This window comes from Cenococcum geophilum, assembly GCF_001692895.1.
Source record: "Cenococcum geophilum 1.58 unplaced genomic scaffold K441scaffold_25, whole genome shotgun sequence".
Taxonomy (NCBI): Eukaryota; Fungi; Ascomycota; class Dothideomycetes; order Gloniales; family Gloniaceae; genus Cenococcum; species Cenococcum geophilum.
The window spans coordinates 1760262-1780365 of record NW_027137583.1 but is presented as its reverse complement, the minus strand read 5'-3'; the positions used below and the strand labels follow the sequence as shown (position 1 = coordinate 1780365).

General features: G+C 40.4%; 2 protein-coding genes across 2 annotated transcripts; both read left to right on the top strand.

Moving 5' to 3' along the window:
- Positions 1–12469: 12469 nt before the first annotated feature.
- K441DRAFT_722696 (cytochrome P450) lies at positions 12470–14459 on the top strand (the record flags this gene model as incomplete). The annotated part of the gene is made up of 4 exons (XM_067654074.1): positions 12470–12565; positions 12648–13757; positions 13854–14187; positions 14425–14459. 4 exons carry the CDS (start codon positions 12470–12472, stop codon positions 14457–14459), a joined length of 1575 nt encoding a protein of 524 aa, XP_067503318.1.
- Positions 14460–15348: 889 nt separating this feature from the next.
- Positions 15349–19822, top strand: K441DRAFT_678085 (TPR-like protein; the record flags this gene model as incomplete). Its single annotated transcript, XM_067651134.1, has 9 exons — positions 15349–15488; positions 16070–16094; positions 16150–16464; positions 16573–16732; positions 16943–17072; positions 17132–17692; positions 17988–18601; positions 18740–18983; positions 19537–19822. 9 exons carry the CDS (start codon positions 15349–15351, stop codon positions 19820–19822), a joined length of 2475 nt encoding a protein of 824 aa, XP_067503317.1.
- Positions 19823–20104: the final 282 nt, after the last annotated feature.

Here is a 20104-nt window from a genome sequence, read left to right as displayed (position 1 = left end):
ATTATGGGCCGTTCTTATATTGCTTATAGTTTAATTTAAAGGGTTTCTGGCTTTATACTATTTAGCGCATACCTTATTTTAATAGAGGCCTTAGTTAATAGCTAAGCACTAATCTATAAGTTTCTTTAGCGTCTATATAGTAGTAAAAACTAGTAGTATAGCCTGCTATAGGTCTAGGGTAAGCTTATTAAATAAGTCTGGTATTAGATCTTTTTAGAGAATTTAGGCCTAGCCTATTAAGTATAAAAAGCGGGTCTAAAAGGCCGAAAAGGTCTCTATTATGTTTATGTTTAGGCCTTTATAATTAAGGCGGGCGTTTTATTCCTTAAAGGGGTCCTTATAAATAGAAGATAAGTAGTTTATTATTTCTTCTTTAAAGGTAAAAGGGTTTATTAAGTCCTTAGTATATTACGGGTGTAAGTATATTTAGGTATCCCTACTAGTATAGCTAAAGATATAGGCCATTTAGGCCTAGTAAGGGGTAGGAAATAAGTTAGTATTAACTTTAAGCTTATCCCGTAGTTAAAGCTTCTAGTTATTAAATATAGGATTTATTCTATCTATAAGTAGTAGGGGGTCTACAACCTTTATAGACCGCGATAGTACTATATAGGGCTTAGTGGGTCCGCTAAGGCACTAAAATAGGGCCTTAAGGACCATAACAAGTCTCTAAGTATTTAATGTCACGGCACTGTCCTGACGCGTACTGTCTCGTACTGTCTTATACTGTCTCGTACTGTCTCGTACTATTTCCTACTGTTGGCTGGCCCACCACTAGCGCCTTGGCGGCTGCCATTACTATTTATATATAATACCCCCTTTTACTTCCTCCTCCTCTTTATACCACAATGTAGTTATTTAGCCTATTAGCATTATAGCACTATAACAGTTTATAGTATCTCCTCTTGCGCCCTATTGTGATCTTTATTCTCCCTAGTCCACTGTCTTCATTTTCCCAGTATAATCGCGACTTAACGCGACTAATAACACCGTACCATAGTTCTAGACAATCTTAGTATAGTCCTAGATAATTTTAGTATTGTCCTAGACAATCTTAGTATTATAGCCAGCCTTATAAATTTTAATTACCCTGCCTAGATCCCCTGAAATAGGTAACTAGAATACCCCGTTGGCGAATACACGCGAAGCGCTCGCCTACCTCTTTGATACCTTCTATACCAATATTGCCTGGATAATTAGGAGTGGTCTGGAGTACCCTAAGGACCTTAATATGGCAGGAACATTTTAGCACCTCTCTATATGTATAACCTTTTTGACTAGCGTTAAGAGCGGTCTTTAAATAGTCTATAATGAAGGCCGGACTGTAAAGTCCCAACTTAAAGAAGCTTAGCATAGAATTAACTCCCTTAAGATACTTGAACTATGTATAAAGTAATACAAATAGCAAGCTTTAGTATATACTGAGACTATATAAAGCCTAAGCTCTTAGATTACTATACTTACCTAAACTATTGCCGATAAGAATACCGCTACTAGCTCTCTTCCCCTAGCTAAGCCCCGTAGAAAAAAGCGTGAAGTAAAAGACCCTACCCCATTTAATGGCAAGGGATCGCTAACTAAAAAGTAAGAAAATTTTAAAATATGGGAAATAAAGATCTAAGGCGTTTTCTATAGAGATATAAAGTGCTTTAAGACCCTAATGGACGAAGTCCTCTATATGTTAGATATGCTAACAGATAAGGCTTATAACTATGTTAAGCATGGCCTTAATATGCTACGTATATACCTAAACAACCTAAGTAAATGGGCCTTCTCTAACCGAGAGTCTATGTTTGCGTATATAAAGAAGTACTATAAGACTATAGATATAACCTAAGCGGCTAAGAATAAATTAGACACCTTGAGCCAAGGTAAGTGTAATTACTGGTCCTAGAAAGTAGAGCTTAATAAGTTAATAATTAAAGCAAATAAGACTAAGGAATAAAAGGTGGATCTACTTAGGAAGAATATTTCGTCTAAGATAAAGGACTTAGCTTTTACCCTTAGCCGTAAAATTAATGATGCTGACTATAAGGGCTGGAGTAAGTAAATGGACGTGTTCGCCTATAACCTACAGAACTACGCCTATTACACTAAGCTGAATACTACTAAGCTAAGTACCGCTAGCGGCTATCGACCTATACTACCTAATAATAACACCTTAGCACTAGCACTATAGAATGACCCAATGGACCTTAACGCCGTTAAATTTAGCGGCGGTAGTAGTAGCCTCCCCAATAACGTCTGAAGACATTGTATGGATAATAGACTCTGCCTGGCATATGGTTAACCTAGCCACTGGAAAGATGCTTACGACCCTAAAACGAACCTAAATCCCCTTCTAATGCTACCGCGCCAACCCCTTCCTAGCCGCGGAGGATTCTTTAGCAGAGGGATTAGTAACCGAAGCGATAACCGCGGATGGGGACGTGGGTTCGGACACAGAGACCTGCCCCCGCGATTCCCTTCCCTAATATAGCCCTAGCTGATGGTCCAGTACATAAACTACGGATAAGTGCTTTATACTGCTACTAACCGTGAGACCGGCTATGTCCTTGGCGAAGTACCCCCTAGCATATATATACCGTTGGAGACTAATACGTTAGGATACACTAGCTAAGACCATAGTCACTAGCTAAGCCCCACGATCTAGTTATTAAAAGATTAACCCTTGGACTAAGTCGCCTCTAAGGGTTAGAACTATATGGGGAGGAGGATAAAAGGATTAGATTTATACTACTAGATTAGTTAAACCTTATTTTAAGCTAGCTGCTACTTAACCTTAGAATAGTAAACAATAATAGGAATACCATCCTTATTTAGACCTACCTTTCCTTACTACGCAACCTACTCCTATAAGTCTTTATTAAAACAGTAAGCCTTATTAATAGTAGTAGTACAGCACTAGCGTTTATAGACGAAGACTTGCTTATAAAAAAGTATAATATTACAATAAAAAGACTCCTAGTCCTAAAACTACTCCGCCTTGCTAATAGACTCCCATTTAGCTTTATTACCCACTACTTTATAGTAAGAATAATAATTGGCTACTATACAGAATTTATACTCTTCTACGTTATAAAGTTATCACCCTTAACACCAGTAATTCTTAGAATGCCCTAGCTTAAAAAGCACAACCTAAAACCAGACTTCCCCACTCTAGAGCTTAAGTTTAACTCCGATTACTATGCCTATAACTGTCTCCTATAGTATATTCCTAACTATAACTAAGTAGCACTACGCGGACGCATCGCATAACTAACGCTTAGATACCGTTAGCTAATAGTAAAAGAGGTGCCTAATACTAGTAAGCTAATATACGTAATAAATAAAGCAGAGATTCTGGAAGACTAGACTACTACCCTATTCTTAAAAAAATAAACACCACTAGAACTATAAGTCCCCCGCATATACCCGCTTAACCTAGGTTAGTTAATAAGACACCTAACTTTAAGTTATCTACCGTACGTATATATAACCGTATGTATAATAGCTAAGGGCGTTATAGCTAAGACCGAAACTAGAGCAATTAAGACCTCCCCCCCGTAATGCCTAACCTTATATCCATCTCCCGCGCGTACCGTGTAAGGCCGCCGCCTTATTTCTGCCCCCCTAGGCTAACTAAGCCGTGCTAGCCTAGCCGTAATACTGGAGAACTAGATACGCCCTAACCTGGACGACATTAAATGCACTTATGCCGTTAATTTTACCCAGTTCTGTAAATAAAAAGGCGTAAAGGTAATGAGGATCTATATAGCGGAGCTGGTAGAACTAGTAAAATAAGAAGAACACCGACAGCTGCTTAAGGAGCTACCTATAGGCCTAATAGAAGTACCGAACCTGTTAGAAAGGTTTTTCCGCCGGCTAATAGAAGGCGACTATATGATGGAGGAAGCCCGTAAAGCGCTACCCCCTTATTTTTATGACTTCCTTAAGATAAACCTAAAAACTAAGTCCGAGTTTCTACGCCGGAAGATAGTTAATATTAATGTTAAGAAATTCCTAAAAGGCAAACCAGGATTAACCCGTAAGGATATTTTGTAATGCTTACTAAAAGAGCTTTACGAATATATTAAATACTTCCTCCCTAAGAATATAAATAAGCTGCCCCCTTACCGACCATGGGACTATAAAATTAAGATTATACTAGGAAAGCAGGCCCCGTACTATAAAAATAGACTACTTTTACCCGCTAAACTCAGCTGTGTAAAGAAGTGGATTAACGAGATGCTGGATAAGGGTTTTATCCGCGAATTAACCTTACTAGCCGCTGTACTACTCCTCCTTGTAGCGAAACCTAGCGGCGGTATATAAATCTGCTATAACTACCAAGGCCTAAATATAGTTACTATTAAGAACCGATACCCACTGCTACTAGTCCGCGAGACACTTAACGCACTCTATAGTGCTAAGTACTTTACTAAGCTTAATATAATTGCTACGTTTAACTGGATCCGGATCGCGGAAGGCTATAAGTGGCTTATAGCATTTATTACCCGGTTTAGACTCTATAAGATGCTAGTTATACTATTTGGTCTCTATAACGCGCCTGCTACGTTTTAAAACTATATTAACTATGTTTTATATAACGCCCTTAACGACTACTATACTGCGTATCTTGATAATGTCCTTGTCTTCTTAAAAATACGCGCCGAGTATATGAAACACGTAAATGAAATTATCTAGAGACTTGGTAATGCTAGACTCTAGATTAACATTAATAAGTCTAAGTTTTATGCTACTAAAACAAAATACCTTGGCTTAATTATTTTAACTAACGGCATGACTATGGACCCTAAGAAGGTATAGGCCTTATAGGAATAGAAGGACCCGACGTTAGTTAAGGAACTATAGCAATTTCTTAGCTTCGCGAACTTCTACCGACGATTTATTTAAGGCTATTCTAAGGTAGTTGAGCCTATAACTAGGCTATTAAAAAAGAGCATTAGCTGGCTATAGGGCCCTAATTAAGCACAGGCATTCTAGACCCTAAAAATAGCGTTTACTATAGCACTGGTCCTAGCGTATTACGACTATATAAAGAAGACTGTAGTAGAGACAGACGCCTTAAACTAGGCTTTAGGTGGAGTGCTTTATTAAGCCAATAAAAGTAATAAGCTTAAGCTAGTTGCATTTTTCTCTGCTAAATACTTAGCTTTTAAATATAACTATAAAATATATAATAAGGAGCTCCTAGCAATCGTTAAGGCACTAGAAGAATGGTGTCCCAAACTACAAGGAACTAAGTAGCTGTTTAAAATTATCACGGACTATAAAAACCTTTAGACCTTTATAATCACAAAATAACTAAACCAGCGTTAAGTCCGCTAAGCTAAGTTCCTTTCCCAATTTAACTTTATTATTACCTATAGGCTTAGCACTAAAGCTATAATCCCGGACGCTCTTAGCCGCCTCCTAAGCGTTGCACCTGCTAATGCTGATAATAAATGTCTACGACACTAAGACCGCGTTGTCTTACCACTAAAGAAAGTTGACCCTACTATCCTAGAAGAACTATTAAGTAAATCCCAAGACTAGAGCATTAAAGACTTTATTGCAGTAATAGACCTAAAGCCTAAGAAAAAACCCCTTAAGGAGCTTATTAAGAATGCCTATAAAGAAAATAAACTTACTAGGAATATGTTGGCTGCGCTACGCGAACGGGAAGACTGTAAAGTACGCCGTTGGCCTAAGTAGATTAGGAAGCTGCTCCGCTATAACAAATCCGAATGTTTAATTGTTGATAGCCTAATCTACTATAGGAATTAAGTATTTGTCCCTAATTTACTTAAACTCTAACTAGAGGTTATACACCACACGTATAGTTTAGGCCCTGCGGGTTACCTAGGCCGCGTTAAAACACTAGACCTCCTTAATTAAACGTATTAGTAGCTAGGTATTTTATAGTTTACGGCTACCTTTATAAAAGACTGCGCTCTCTACTTTCGCACAAAGACCCCACGCTTAGCACCGCCCGGTTTTCTAAAACTACTAAAACTACTAGTCCGCCTATAGACCGATATCTCTATTGACTACGTTATTGACTTGCCTAAATGCCTTTATAACGGCAAAATATATAGACATATCTTTGTCGTTATTGACCGCCTAACGAAGATAAGACACTTTATTCCTGTCACTAGCCTAGATACTAAGGAGCTTGTTAAAGCATTTATTTACACTATCTATAAGTTATACGGCGCTCTAAATACTATTATTTCCGATAGAGGCTCTTTATTTATTTCCAACTTCTAGCGTTGCCTAAACTAGCGCCTAAAGGTAACCTTAAGCCCTAGCTCTGCATGGCACCCTAAAACGGATGGTTAAACCAAGATTGTTAATGCAGCAATAAATAAGTACCTACGCGCCTTTATAAGCTTCACCTAAGACGACTAGGTAGATTAGCTCCCCCTTACTAAGTTTGCCACAAATAATTAGATTAATAAGACTACGGGAATCTTACCGTTCTTTACCAACTATAGCTATAACCCACGTCTAGGCGTTAAACTAGCAGGCCCCTAGCTATTAGCCCTGTCTGTATATGCAAAGAAGGAGTACCTATAAGCTGATACCATCGCTAACCGCTTTAAGCGTATCTTAACCTAGCTTAAAGCCCTAGCTTATATCTCCTAACAATAATATAAAGATAACGCTAATATAAAACGAGATAAAGGTATAATATTTAAAAAGGATGATATGGTTATAGTTAGCCTTAAAAATATAAAGACTAACCGGCCTAAAAAGAAGTAGGATAATAACTGGGACGGACCCTAGCCCGTCCTAGCTACCTATAAAGGAGCAGTTGTAGTTAACCTCCTAAACCACATCTGTATTAATAAGTCTTTCCATACTTTAAAAGTCCGCCTCTAGTTCCCTAAAGAGATCTCTAGTTAAGCACGCATTAATAAAGAGGAATGTTATAATGTTATAGGCAGGATAGCCAAAAGGGATAATAACGGCAATATTACAGATAAGTGGGAATTTAAAAAGATCCTTAATGTATATAATAAATAAATGGACGAGTATGGCTTAACATACTGTATTAAATGGAAATATTATAACGAGAAAACCTAGGAACCTAAGAAATCCCTAAAAGGGTGCGAGCGCGCACTACTAAAGTTCTATAAATAATACCCTAAGAAGCCAGGACCCCCAGACTGGGTATAAGATAAGGGAGAGCCACGCCGAGGCCGTGGCCGACTATAAAGATAATTTATAGTGGTTAAGATCTTATAGAACTTCGACCGCTAGTTAAAGTTATCTAATTAGTTAGTTTTTTGCTAAGAAGCGCTATACGGTAGCGGTGTGGAGTTCTGCTAATTTTATCTATTGAACTAACTAATTAAGATTTTCTATACCCGGCATGGAAAATCGCTATTGGCTTAGTTAAGGGCGGTAAGCGGAAGTAATATCTTTACAACGAAAATAGGTTACTTGTTCGGTTTAGGGACCAAACCTTCTAAGGAGGGGAGTACTGTTACGGCACTGTCCTGACGCGTACTGTCTCGTACTGTCTCATACTGTCTCGTACTGTCTCGTACTGTTTCCTACTATTAGCTGGCCCACCACTAGCGCCTTGGCGACTGCCATTACTATTTATATATAATACCCCCTTTTACCTCCTCCTCCTCTTTATACCACAATGTAGTTATTCAGCCTATTAGCATTATAGCACTATGACATTTAATAATTTGTTACTAAATATTAAAGTAGGGGTATCTCTAGCTTTAAGCAGCTCTTATAGTTGTTTAATCTTAATATTAGCTGCTCCTATCTCTACCTAGGGGTTTAAAATATTAACTATTTTATTATCTAAGGTATTTAAAGGTCCTATAGCTGCTTTACTAATTACTGTATTTCTTAGTATAGTAGTAGGAGTGTTAGATAATTCTAGGTAAATTCTTTAGAGGTTCTAGTCTATACTTATCCTATTAGGGTTTATATTATTCTTTTTTTCTTTTTTTTAGTTCTGGTTCTTAGGTCTTAATTCTTATTCTAATTCTTATTCTAGTTCTTATTCTAGTTCTTATCTTTAGATATATATTTAAGTTTCTTCTTAGGAAGAAAGGGCGGACGAGCTTTAGATAATATTAGCGACTTAGTTAATCGAGGCACGAGCACGGCAAGAGGGACGCGCAAGCCTATATAATTGGATTGTTTATAAATGAGGATCTAAAGCTAAAGAAAAGAAAGGAGAAGAAAAGTAGTGCCGCTTAATATTTTATAAGATCTTCGCGTTACGTAACCGCAATTTATAGCAATTTATGGCAACTTACTAGTATAGAGGACTGCAAAGTTCTACTAACCAGGTTCTGCCAAGTTTTACTAAGTTCTGCGAGTGCTGTAATAGTCTGTAGGGTTTCTATATGTAATCTAGAAATAATTAGGTAATAGTAGGTATTAATATATTAGAGCAGGCAATTAAGTATCTTATCTTAAATAGTTAGTTTATAAATACTATAATAATAAAGTTAATTAAAATATCCTTCTCATTTTGGTTTAGAATTATTACAGCACCGTAACAGATCTAGTTAGGAGGCTCGCTTAAGCCTTGGCATATATATATAGACATGTCCTTTTCCACCTTCTGCTCCTTATCTTAATATCTAAGTTTATAGACAATCCAATTATATAGGCTTGCGCTCGTTATATTATATTGCTAGAGTCTTAATTAACTAAGTCGCCGTAACAAGAATAGATAATAGCTTTAGGAGGCCATTATACATCTTATATAAAGCCTTAGCTTATTAGTAGGTCTAATAGCTAAAGATATTCCATTATATCGTGTTATATATATTCGGCTAATAGTGTTCTTATTAGAGTAGTTCTAGGGTTTTTCTTTAGCCTATATGGCCGGCTACTAGTAGATTATATACATATTTAAGAAGCTTAAGTTTATTATAGTTAGGTATAATTAGGCGGTTTTAATAGTATAAGCGGTCTCTATAAGCTTTATATTTACTTAATAAAATCTCTTTAAAGCATCTAATATTATCTTAAGTTAGCTTAAGCGTCTTTTAAACAAACTCATTATTTAGGTATTGATTAACTATAATCTATTTAATTAATTAATTGGTTATTTTAAAGACGTATACTATAAAGTTTTTAGTAGAAGAATTAAATAGTTTAGGGTAGAGTAGGATCTAGTTTTAGTAGGAATACGCTTTTTTTTTGTACTGGCGCGTCTTACAAGTATTAGGTTAGAGTATTAGGCTTTTAGCCTTAAACGCCTAAGTATTATATAATTAAGAATTAAAAATAACATAGGTATTCTAACTAGCGGGCTTAATAGTAGCCTAGCTATTTTATAGTTATAAAGTACTATAGGTTTTTATAATTGCTAAGGACCTTAATTAGAAATATAGCGCCTTCTAGTTTAGGTTACTATTATTTAAAATATCTAATAATACCTAATAATTTCTTATTATAGATCTTGTAGTTATATTTAGCTAGGCTTAGTTATTTTAAGAAATATACTATAGGGTATAATACTCTATCCTCGTTATATTAAGACAAAATGCCTTTAGTAATGTGACTGGATAAATTGGTTTCTATAACACTTATATATTTTAGGTTAAAGTATTAGAGTATAGGCATAATAGTAAATAAAACCTTTAAATAAGCAAATGCCTTCTTATATTCCTTATTAAAGATAAAGGCTTTATCCTTTTAGATTATATATAAGGGGTAAAACTAGGGCAGAGAAGTTATTAATAAACTATTAGTAAAAATTAGCAAATCCTATAAAGGCTCTTATATCCTTAACGTTCTTAGGTCTTTACTAGTTTATAATTACTTTAACTTTCTTTATGTCTATTTATATACCGTCTATAAAAATAAAAAGTTTAAGGTATAAAACTTATATTTATCTATATTTAATTATAAATTAGCTCTATATAGGGCTTATATAATAGGGCCAATATATTTCTAATATTTAGTTAGCTTATTACTATATATTAGTATATTATTAACATAAATAGTATAGAAGATATCTAGGTAGGGATATAGGGTATTATTTATATAGTATTGAGATAAGCGTAGGGCGTTTGCAAGGCCAAATACCGTTATTAAGTATTTAAATAGTTTATATTGGGTATAAATTATAATAAGCTATTTATCTCCTTTTATAATACAGAGGTGGTTAAAGATAGAGATAATATTAAGCTTTATATAGAAGCGAGCCTTAGTTAGTTTAGTGTCTCTTATATTAATGGGATTAGATATTAATTTTTAATAGTAATAACGTTAAGAGCTTAGTAGTCTATATAGAAGTATAAACTGCTACTAGGTTTCTTAATAAAGATTACTAATACGGCTATAGGCGAAAACTTACTCTAATAAATCCTTTACTTAGGTTCTCGTCTAAATATTTCTATAGTACTTAGAGTTTATTTTAGGATATCTTGTATAGGGGTCCAAATCTAGGCTATTTTCCTTCTTTGGGTGTGATCTTATAGTTATACAGTTAGTATTTTAGTAGCTTATTAGCTTCCTTTTAAAAGAATATATCTAGGCGTTTATAGTACTCTAATAGTACCTTTATAGTAGAGTTGGTATACTTTTTTAATACTAAGGCTTTTTTAATATTAGCTATTATAATAGCAAAGATTATATATTTAGGTTTCTTAGTAAGTTATACTAGTAGGTTAGCTCTAATTATATAGATATCTAGGGTATTAAGCGAGCTTAGATTATCTATAGTTTCTTATATAGTTTCTTGTTTAGTTTTAGGTTAAATATTAATTGTAGAGTTAGTATTAGATTTATATTTAGGTTCTTTAAGTATCCTTTTTATAGTAGAATACTAGTTCTTCTAATACTTTTATATATTAAGCTTAAGCTTCTATTTAGTTTGGGATAGTACTATAGTTAGGATTAGTTTATATAGTTTAGTATAATTTCTAAGTCCCTAGTGTTACGGCACCGTAACAGATCTAGTTAGGGGCTCGCTTAAGACTTGGCATATATATATAGACGTCCTTTTTATCACCTTCTACTACTCAGCTTAATATCCTCGTTAATAAACAATCTAATTATATAGGCTTGCATACGTTATTTACGGCGCTTATACCTCGATTGACTAGGTCCTATAATACTTAGTAGATATTAGCGGAAATCTTATACTAGTAGAATTTATTAGATTTCTTAAGTTAGTAAAATTAAGTAAATTTCTTAGGTACTAGGTAGATATTTATAAAAAGTTTAGGCTAGTAGATCTAGTAAACTTTCTAAATTTTAGTTTAGGATCTAAGTAGTAAATTATAATGCACTTCTACTTATAACGGGAGGCGGTAAATAGAAGCTTAAGGTTATTCTAATTAATAGTGTCCTTATATAGCTTTACCTAAGGTTATTTAAGGATTATTAGATAGCCTAGGGTAGTAATAAAAAGCCTGATTAGTTCTTTGTAGTTTAGGTATTAAAATTTTAGGTATACCATATAGGTAATACTGCCTAAAATAGTACGTTTACTATTAAATCTAAATAAGTCAATATGCTAGCTAAAGGGGTTTAAAGTAAACCTATTATCTTATATAAAGATCTTATTAATAAATCCTATACTACTAACTCCTATATTAATTAGGACTTAAGCATTAGCCTATTAATTATTCTACTAAAGACGGCAGTTAATAGTTATACTATAATTTTAAGAATTAGAGTTTATAATATCTAATATATTTAATAAGATCCTAAGGTAGAGCTATCCTATAGAGCGATTTAGCTCTAGGGCCTTCTTTTAAAGGTAATTAGGGCGGAGTTCTTATAGTATATTAGTTATAGCTTTATCCTTAACCTTTAAATTAGGAGGGGAAGAGAAAAAGAGTAATATTAGGGAGTATATATAGCGTGGTAAAGTCGTGTCTATAGCGAAGTATATTTCTCTCTTTTAACAGAGCTAAACTCTATCCCCTGCTTAGGGAGGGAGGGAGAGGGGGGGAGGGAATTTAGCTAGTTACTTGCCATAGTTCCTACTCTCCCCCCTCTAGTTTAAAGTTTTTTTTTAACTTAAGTTACCGCGAAAAATTTAACCTTTAAACTAGGGGGGGAAGAGTATCGGCTTATTTCCCACGTTTTCGCTACCCTTAACCCCCACGGTTTACGTTATACGATAAACACTATTAAATTTAATTGGCCGCCCTATTCCTCGGCTCTCCGCAGAGAGTAGGCCTTTTAGCACTCCTTTGCAGTTTATCCGATAAGTCCCTTAGCGCTTCTATATACTTCCTTGTTGTGGAATAAATGCTTAGGTTAACAAGTAGCCCGTTAATATAACTTAAGTAGCACTATAGCCGTCTCTAAAACTTTATATAACAATGCTGTTAAGGTTGCTTCTTCTTTCCCAACATAATAAGTAACCTTTTTTTTTGTAATCTTTGTTAACTAATAAAGTATAGTCTTATGCGTTGACAACAGATTAAACTGTAGAGCGTACTACGACTACACTTATCTTAATAGTCTTAACACGCCCACGATGCCGCTACCCAACTACTCCTTAGTCTTATTGCTGCAAAGGGCAACTAAAACCTTGCAGTCCATAACGGGACTTTTTACTCTCGTTATAGGAGGTGTAAGTAAGCTAACTTATCTTTCCGAAAACATGACTTTTTGCTGTAGGAATTAGGGCATTATAGCTGACAAACTATCCGTAGCTAGTTGCGTATGGCATTGGCGTTATTTCTTACCGCCTTTGGTTCCATCCTCTCTCAAAAGTCCCTGGCCCAAAGCTTCTAGCTGTAACAGAGCTACCATATCTTTACCAGGAACACGTCCAAGGCGCTTGGGCTCGCCATGTCGCCGGCCTACACCGTCAATACGGGCCCATCGTACGTATTGCCCCTAACCGCCTTGCCCTTGATGGTTCCATTGCCTGGCCCCAGGTATACGCCCACCGCAAGGGCAAGGCAGAGTTCTCCAAGATCAAGGGCTTCTTCTTTCCCGGTGACGAAGCATCCATGATCCAATCAAATAGCGATGATCACCGCCGGCAGCGCCGCCAACTGGCCCACGCCTTCAGCGAGGCCGCCATGTATGAGCAGGAGCCCATCATCGCCCAGCACATCTCCAAACTAATTCAAAAACTCGACCTCTTCGCCAAGAAGGGCGAGTCCGTCGATATCACCCGCTGGCTCAGCTTTATCACCTTTGACATTATTGGCGACCTGACCTTTACGGATAGTTTCCACTGCCTTGATGACAGCAAGTACCACTCCTGGGTGCTGACTATCTTTCCGTCCATGCGTGGCCAGGCACTACGCCGGTTTATGAACGCTCTACCCTTACTTCGCCCCCTCTTCAGCTTATTTATAAGTACTAGGGAGATCGAGAACAGCGATGAGCATCGAAAGCTGGGCATCGCCAAGGCCGAGACGCGTATGGCGCAGGGGGAGTTGCCGAATAAGCGGTGGGACTTTATGACATATATGATGCGGGCGAATCAGGACGGAGAGAAGGGTATGCATGAGCATGAGATCCACGCTAACTTGTCGCTTTTGATAACGGCGGGCAGCGAGACGACAGCGACAGCGTTGTCTGGTTTCTTTTATTACCTTGGGCGCAACCCGAAGGTGTATAACGTGCTTGCGGATGAGATTCGCGGTGCGTTCAAGAGCGAGGATGACGTTAGCATAAGGACTACAGCGCCGCTACAGTATCTCGATGCTGTCATCGAGGAGACGCTTCGGGTGTATCCACCAGCTGGTGAGACACCGCCACGTGTGTCTCCAGGGGATGTTGTTGGGGGATATTATGTTCCTAAGGGTGTACGTCCTGCTTACCCTTATTCCTATGCTTCTGTTCTTGAGACTTAGACAACACCGTTTTCTGTTACCTCCGCCCTTAAAACTGACGTTGAACAGACCCAGGTCTCCACCTGCCAGTGGGCAACCTTTCGCAATCCCAACAACTTTATCGATCCCAACTCCTTCTGCCCCGAGCGCTGGCTACCGGCCTCGCATCCGCGCTACGAGCGCCGGTTCGACGGGGACAACCGCGACGCCTTCAGGCCCTTCAGCCACGGCCCCCGCGACTGCATTGGCAAGAATCTTGCGTACGCGGAGATGCGCGTCATTATCGCTCGGGTCCTGTACCATTTTGACTTTGTACTGGATGGAAGCTACGACAAATGGCAGGACTCCCAGGCCATCTATCTTGTTTGGGGAAAGGGGCCATTGATAGTCAGGTTGACGCCTCGTGCGTCCCAGATTTAGTTACCTTTGAGGCCGGAGCAGAAGTGGGAGAGGGGGAAAGAGAAGATGAGGGGAGCCTGGCCTAGCCAATATGAAAGGTGGTGAGGAGACCTTCTGTTCCTGGCAAGACTACGTTTCTTATGTATTTCTTCATGAACTACGCTGCATTACGCAACGGGCCAGTCTTTTAAGAATTTACCTCCCTTTAACTTAAAACATCATCATAACTGAACCATCAAAGAATTTGCGATCCGTGTGGCAAAGCGGAGGGCGTGAGTTGGGGAAGCATTAACCTTTCGAGGGTTTGAAGGCCTCTCGACTTGACAACGGTCTAGGCATGTCAATTTGTTCGTACGTCGATCGGAATGGCCTGACCGGACTGTAAATCACATACGCCAATTAGAGCGTGGCAAGTAGTTATAAAAGCGGCAGGAGTTGCGACGGCTGCGGTAAAGAACATGGCCTTGGTTCTCTGTGGAGCTCTCTATCCCTTCGCACGCTAGTCTGCCTCCAACCGTATCGATAAGGATCTAGCCAATTAGACACTCTCGTTTGAGCTAGATCTTGGCAACGTGATACTGACGCCAAGGCTTGGACGCCCTCCATCGCTCGGAAAGGAAAACTACGAGAGTGGTCTGTGTAATGGTCTGTGCATGGCCACTCAGCTCTGGGGGCTCTGGGGGACTTCGAGCCTCGAGCTATGCAGTACCTCCCTACCAATAATGAACAATGGTTAGTCGCAAATATTGGCGATATTTATTTAGCAATGAAACACTAAAAGTGTGCATGCTAGTCCGATTAAAAAGCAATGCACCCACTAATTAATCTCCCGAGGCTTATGACGGGTGTGACTGCAGCCAAAATTGTGTGCATTAGTGGTTAGTGAATTGAAGGCAACCTTTGCATGAGGCGCCTGAGACAGCGCCGTCCACACCGAACGGAGCACCTTCACCAGTTATATCCGGAAATACGAAGCCCACCGGTGGGATGCAGTAGCGACGTGGAAAGAGTCTCACTCCCATTTGCGTCCGTAGGAATGGATACGACGGATGTTGACAACGATAACGTGTGCAAACAAGTAGCGACCTCGAAGGGCTAGTCATCTCACTTCAATCGTGGATACAATTCGCAAGCATCAGACATTCGAGCTTCCTACTCTCTAACGATGAGGCTGAAGTGGTTCCGGAAAGACAAAGCGAAACAGAGTCGGCCAGTGGAGAACAGCTCGACCAAACCTTCAACCCCAGCTGCTCCTATCGCATTTGGCATCAAAGAACTCTACAAGACAGACTTGGCCCTGGTTGAGTATGTCACTTAATTCTTCCGCTCCGCCTTAGTCATGACGTGTTTGGTTCAGCAAGTTTATGTGCGGTATACCTTGTTCGCTGCGCTTACTTTACTGTTGGCCAGTCCAATTTTTTATCCATTTTCTCGAAGTGCTTCCGTACCTTTTCTCTCCGCCTAGGTACGTATCTCCAAGTACCCGTCTGTTGCTCTGCGTAACGGTCTTCATATCCTTTGAGCTGCAATCACGACAATATCTACGCTAATAGATCCTTTTCTCAGTATCGTCTTTGTGCACGGCCTGACCGGACATCGCGAGAAGACATGGACGGCTGAAAATGCAGACACCCCCTAGCCGCAGACACTTCTACCCAAGCAGCTCCCCCAAACTCGAATCCTAACTTCGGATATGACGCAAACGTCTCAGACTGGCGATCGGTAGCCTCGGCAAACAGAGTAGGCGATCACGCCAGGAACTTGTTGAATGGTTTACAAATATATCGAGAAAGGGACGATACTGTGAGAGCCTGACCATCTATTTTTGCGGGTGTGGTGCCATTATTAATAGTAACAGAACAATCGACCCATTATATTTCTCATAGCCTTGGAGGTCTTGTTTGTCAGGATGTAAGTTGCCCAGCATAGTTCCGATTCTGAGAAGTTGCCTAACTGTGGCGCGTAGGTTCTTCGAGCGTCCGAGATAAGTCCAGAGCCTCATCTACGAAATATCATAGAACGCACATACTCTATCCTTTTCCTCGGCACACCGCATTCGGGTGCTGATCTGGCAGAATGGGCAGCATCTATAGCGAAATGGATCGGCCTCGTGAAACAACTCAACGTGGACACTGTCCAGGTACTCAAAACTGATTCTGAGGTGCTGGCTCGGATTAAAGAAGACTTCCACGCTTTATTGAGGCGGCGGATTGAAGCCGGAAATCGACGTATAGACATCACCTGCTTCTATGAAGAGCTTCCTCTTCCCGACGTCGGCGAAGTGAGCATTGCCACCACCTTTTTAAAACCAATACCTCCCCACCTTTCGCAACTTTTCTCAAGGCGTACCCGTCCTTTATCTGCTGCATTGCTAACGAGTCCAACCTAGGTCGTCCCGAAAAATTCCGCCATCCTGCCAAGCTACAACTCGATAGGGATACATAATAATCACATGGACATGACTGAGTTCAGATCGGAAGATGACGACGGATTTACCCAGGTTGCGGGAGAGCTTCGGCGGTGCTTGAAGAAGTTGGAAGAAAAGCGCGGTAAGCCACCGATGCCTAATAATGGCAATGAATATCCTTGAGAGGTGTAAGGAAGTGAGCCGCTTGGGCAGGCCTTTATATGTAATAGAGCTATGGCGAAAATAAGGAAACGGCTACTTTCATCACATCAACGTGCCCTTCCCCTTACAACTAGATTTAGTGCACATGCAATGGTTCCCAGTAGCAAAAATGGTGCTAATACTTGTAAAGGGAGAGAATCCTTCCTAATTTCACTCCAAAGAGACCCCCACTTCGTCGGCCGTAAAGATCTCATTGCAAAGATCAAAGCCAAGTTGGAGGTTCAACCTCGGGTCGCTCTTGCCGGTATTGGTGGCGTTGGGTAAGCTCCTGGAAAGGTACCATTTGCAAATACACGCCGAAACGCTCCGAAATTTCTAGAAAATCCCAAATAGCAATAGAGTATTGCTATCAATTCCACGAGAAGTATCCACATGGCAGGGTATTCTGGGTCCGTGCTGATACCACCGCGACGTTTGAGCAAGCATATATAATGATCGCGCAAAATCTCGGTATCTCTCCGCCGAAGGATTCTGATATTAGCGTATTTCATTCCGTATCTAAACGGTTGAGTGAGACTAAATTGCCATGGTTAATGATCCTGGATAACGCTGATGACTCTAATGTGTTTTTTGAGCGTGGAACTTCACTCGCAGCCGGTCCGCCACTTGAGAATTATATTCCCAGAAGCCCAAAGGGCTTCATCATTATTACTACAAGAGATACACGTGTCGGTAAGAGGCTGGCGGAGGGCAACGAGACCATTGAGGTACAGCATATGCTAGAGGCAGAAGCGGAAGCCTTGCTCCAATCGAAACTCCCGCCTAATTCCGCGACCCGAGACGGAGACACGAAAGAGCTCCTGACGACGCTAGAGAATCTCCCGCTGGCAATCACTCATGCTGCTGCGCACATTTCTGAATGCAATACAACTCTAGCGGGGTACGTCAGAATGCTCCGGAAAGGCGATTCCGAGGTAACCGGCTTTTTGGAACTCGAGCTCGTTGCCGACCTTCGAAGAGGCCTCAGCCCTTCTGGATCCCCCATTCGAACATGGCAGCTTTCCTTCACGCGGATCCGGGAGCAGAAGCCGCAGGGAGCGGAGCTGCTTTCCTTGATGGCTGTCTTGGACCGCAGCGACATCCCGAAATTTTTGCTTCTTGGACCGATTGAGTCTAAATCACTACATGCTTTCTGGAGGCTTTCTCACTTATTACTAGAAGCAACGACGAAAAAGCTTTACAATGCACCGTCTCGTCCAACTAGCCACCCGGGATTGGCTAGAGACCCAAGGCAAAAGTGGAGAGTACCAAGGACAAGCGGTTAAGCTGCTCTCGAAGGCATTTCCAAACCCTGAGTTTGGCTCTTGGGGCGAGTGTCAGTCACTCTCTCCGCACGTACGCATTGTATCCGCATACGGCTTCGAGTCTCGCGAGTCGCAATTGCTTCACGCTGCTCTGCTATACAAAGCCGCCTGGTGCGAATGGGAGCAGGGCCGATACACCACTGCTCATGTGTACTGCAAGCACACCTTCGATATACATGAAAAGCTGCTCGGCAAAGATGACACCGAAACTCTAACTAGCTTGTCAATGCTGGCGGTCGTTCTGATGGACCAGGGCGAGTTCAATGAGGCTGAGAAACTTTGCCAGCAAGTACTGGATGCGAGGAAGAAGACTCTGGGAAAAGACCACCGCGCCACGCTGAAGAGTATGAACGATCTTGGGAGGATCTTGAGGCGCTTGGGGCGTTACGATGATGCCGAAAAGATGCAACGTTGCACTCTAAAGGACACGAAAAGGGTGCTGGGCAAGGAAGATACGGATGCGCTAATGAGCATGGATGAGCTTGGTGTGATCCTAATGGACCAGGGAAAGTACGACGCAGCAGAGAAATTGCTCCGACGAGCCTTAGAGGGGAGGGATACTGTATTGGGGCCGAATAACCCACTCACATTGGCAAGTATGGAGAGCTTGGCGGGGACGCTAGAGTGCCAAGGAAAGTACCAGGAGGCTGAAGAAACGTACGACAAGGTGCTACGTCTGTATGAAACGGTTTTGGGCAAGGAGCATTCGGACACTATCCTGCATAGACACCTGGCGGGAGTGTTCCGGGCCCAGAAAAACTGGGATGAAGCGGAGAAGAAGTATCGCCAGGTGTGGACGTCGTATCTGACAACACTAGGGCGAGAGCACCCTTATGCCGTGACGACCATGACGAATTTTGGGCGTGTGTTAGAATCCCAGCAAAGATATGACGAAGCTGCAAAAGGAAGCGCTGCAGCTAACGTGTTCCACCACTCACTGGCGAACACCAGTCACTGGCGAACCCCAAAAACCACCAAAAATCGGAAAAACTGCACCTTGATATCTTAACAACGGCTTAGTGATAAATTCTAAAATTTTATAATTAGCCTTTTGTGCCTACCTTAAGACTTTTAATAAAATTCTAGCGTAATGAGCCTGGCCATTATTGAGATATTAGGTTTTGGCCCCCACTTTTGAGCTAAATTGTAATATCTCTAAAGCTACTTAATAGATTACCTTTTAAATTTAATAAGACGTTTAAAATAGGTATAAAAGGCTAATTATAAAATTTCGGAATTTATTATTGAGCCGTTGTCAAGATATCAAGGTGCAGTTTTTCCGATTTTTGGTGGTTTTTGGGGTTCGCCAGTGACTGGTGTTCGCCAGTGAGTGGTGGAACACGTTAAGCGAGAAAGGACTAGGGAAGGAGCACCCGGATACATCGGTTTGTATGTACAATATGGCCTGCCTGTTTGATAGCAAGGCCGATTACGGTAAGGCCGAGAGAGTGCACCGAGAAGTGCTGCATCTCTCAGGAAAAGGGCTTGGGGAGCGGCATCCTGACACAATGAAGAGCATGGAAAAGCTAGCGGTAGCGCTACGCAAGCAAGGCAAACCAATGGAGGCGGAGGAGTTAAGCAGCCACATCAGCGAAACTGAAAAGGCGCTGGATGAGGAAGATAGGGATGGGGAGCATGATGATGAGGGTGAAGAGGATGATAATGAGGATGAGGGGGATGAGAATGAGAAGAGCTCGGGGTTGTAACTAGTTAATATTAAGGGGTCGTTCGGTTCCGACCTGAAGGCCCCAGATTCAGTTCCGAATACGTTAATTCGGAGTTATTTTAGCTGCACAGCCTCGAAGTTTTAATTTTCCTCTTACCACCCGTAAAACGCCGGAATTATATGCTAAAAAGTTAGTAACTTTACTATATAAGGCTTCTAAACTAAAGGTCTTAGCGTTAGTTTAAAAAGGGGCCCTAAGCTCCTTATTTAATTCTAAAACCTGTAAATTATATACGCCTATGCTTTTATAAAGCTATAAGTG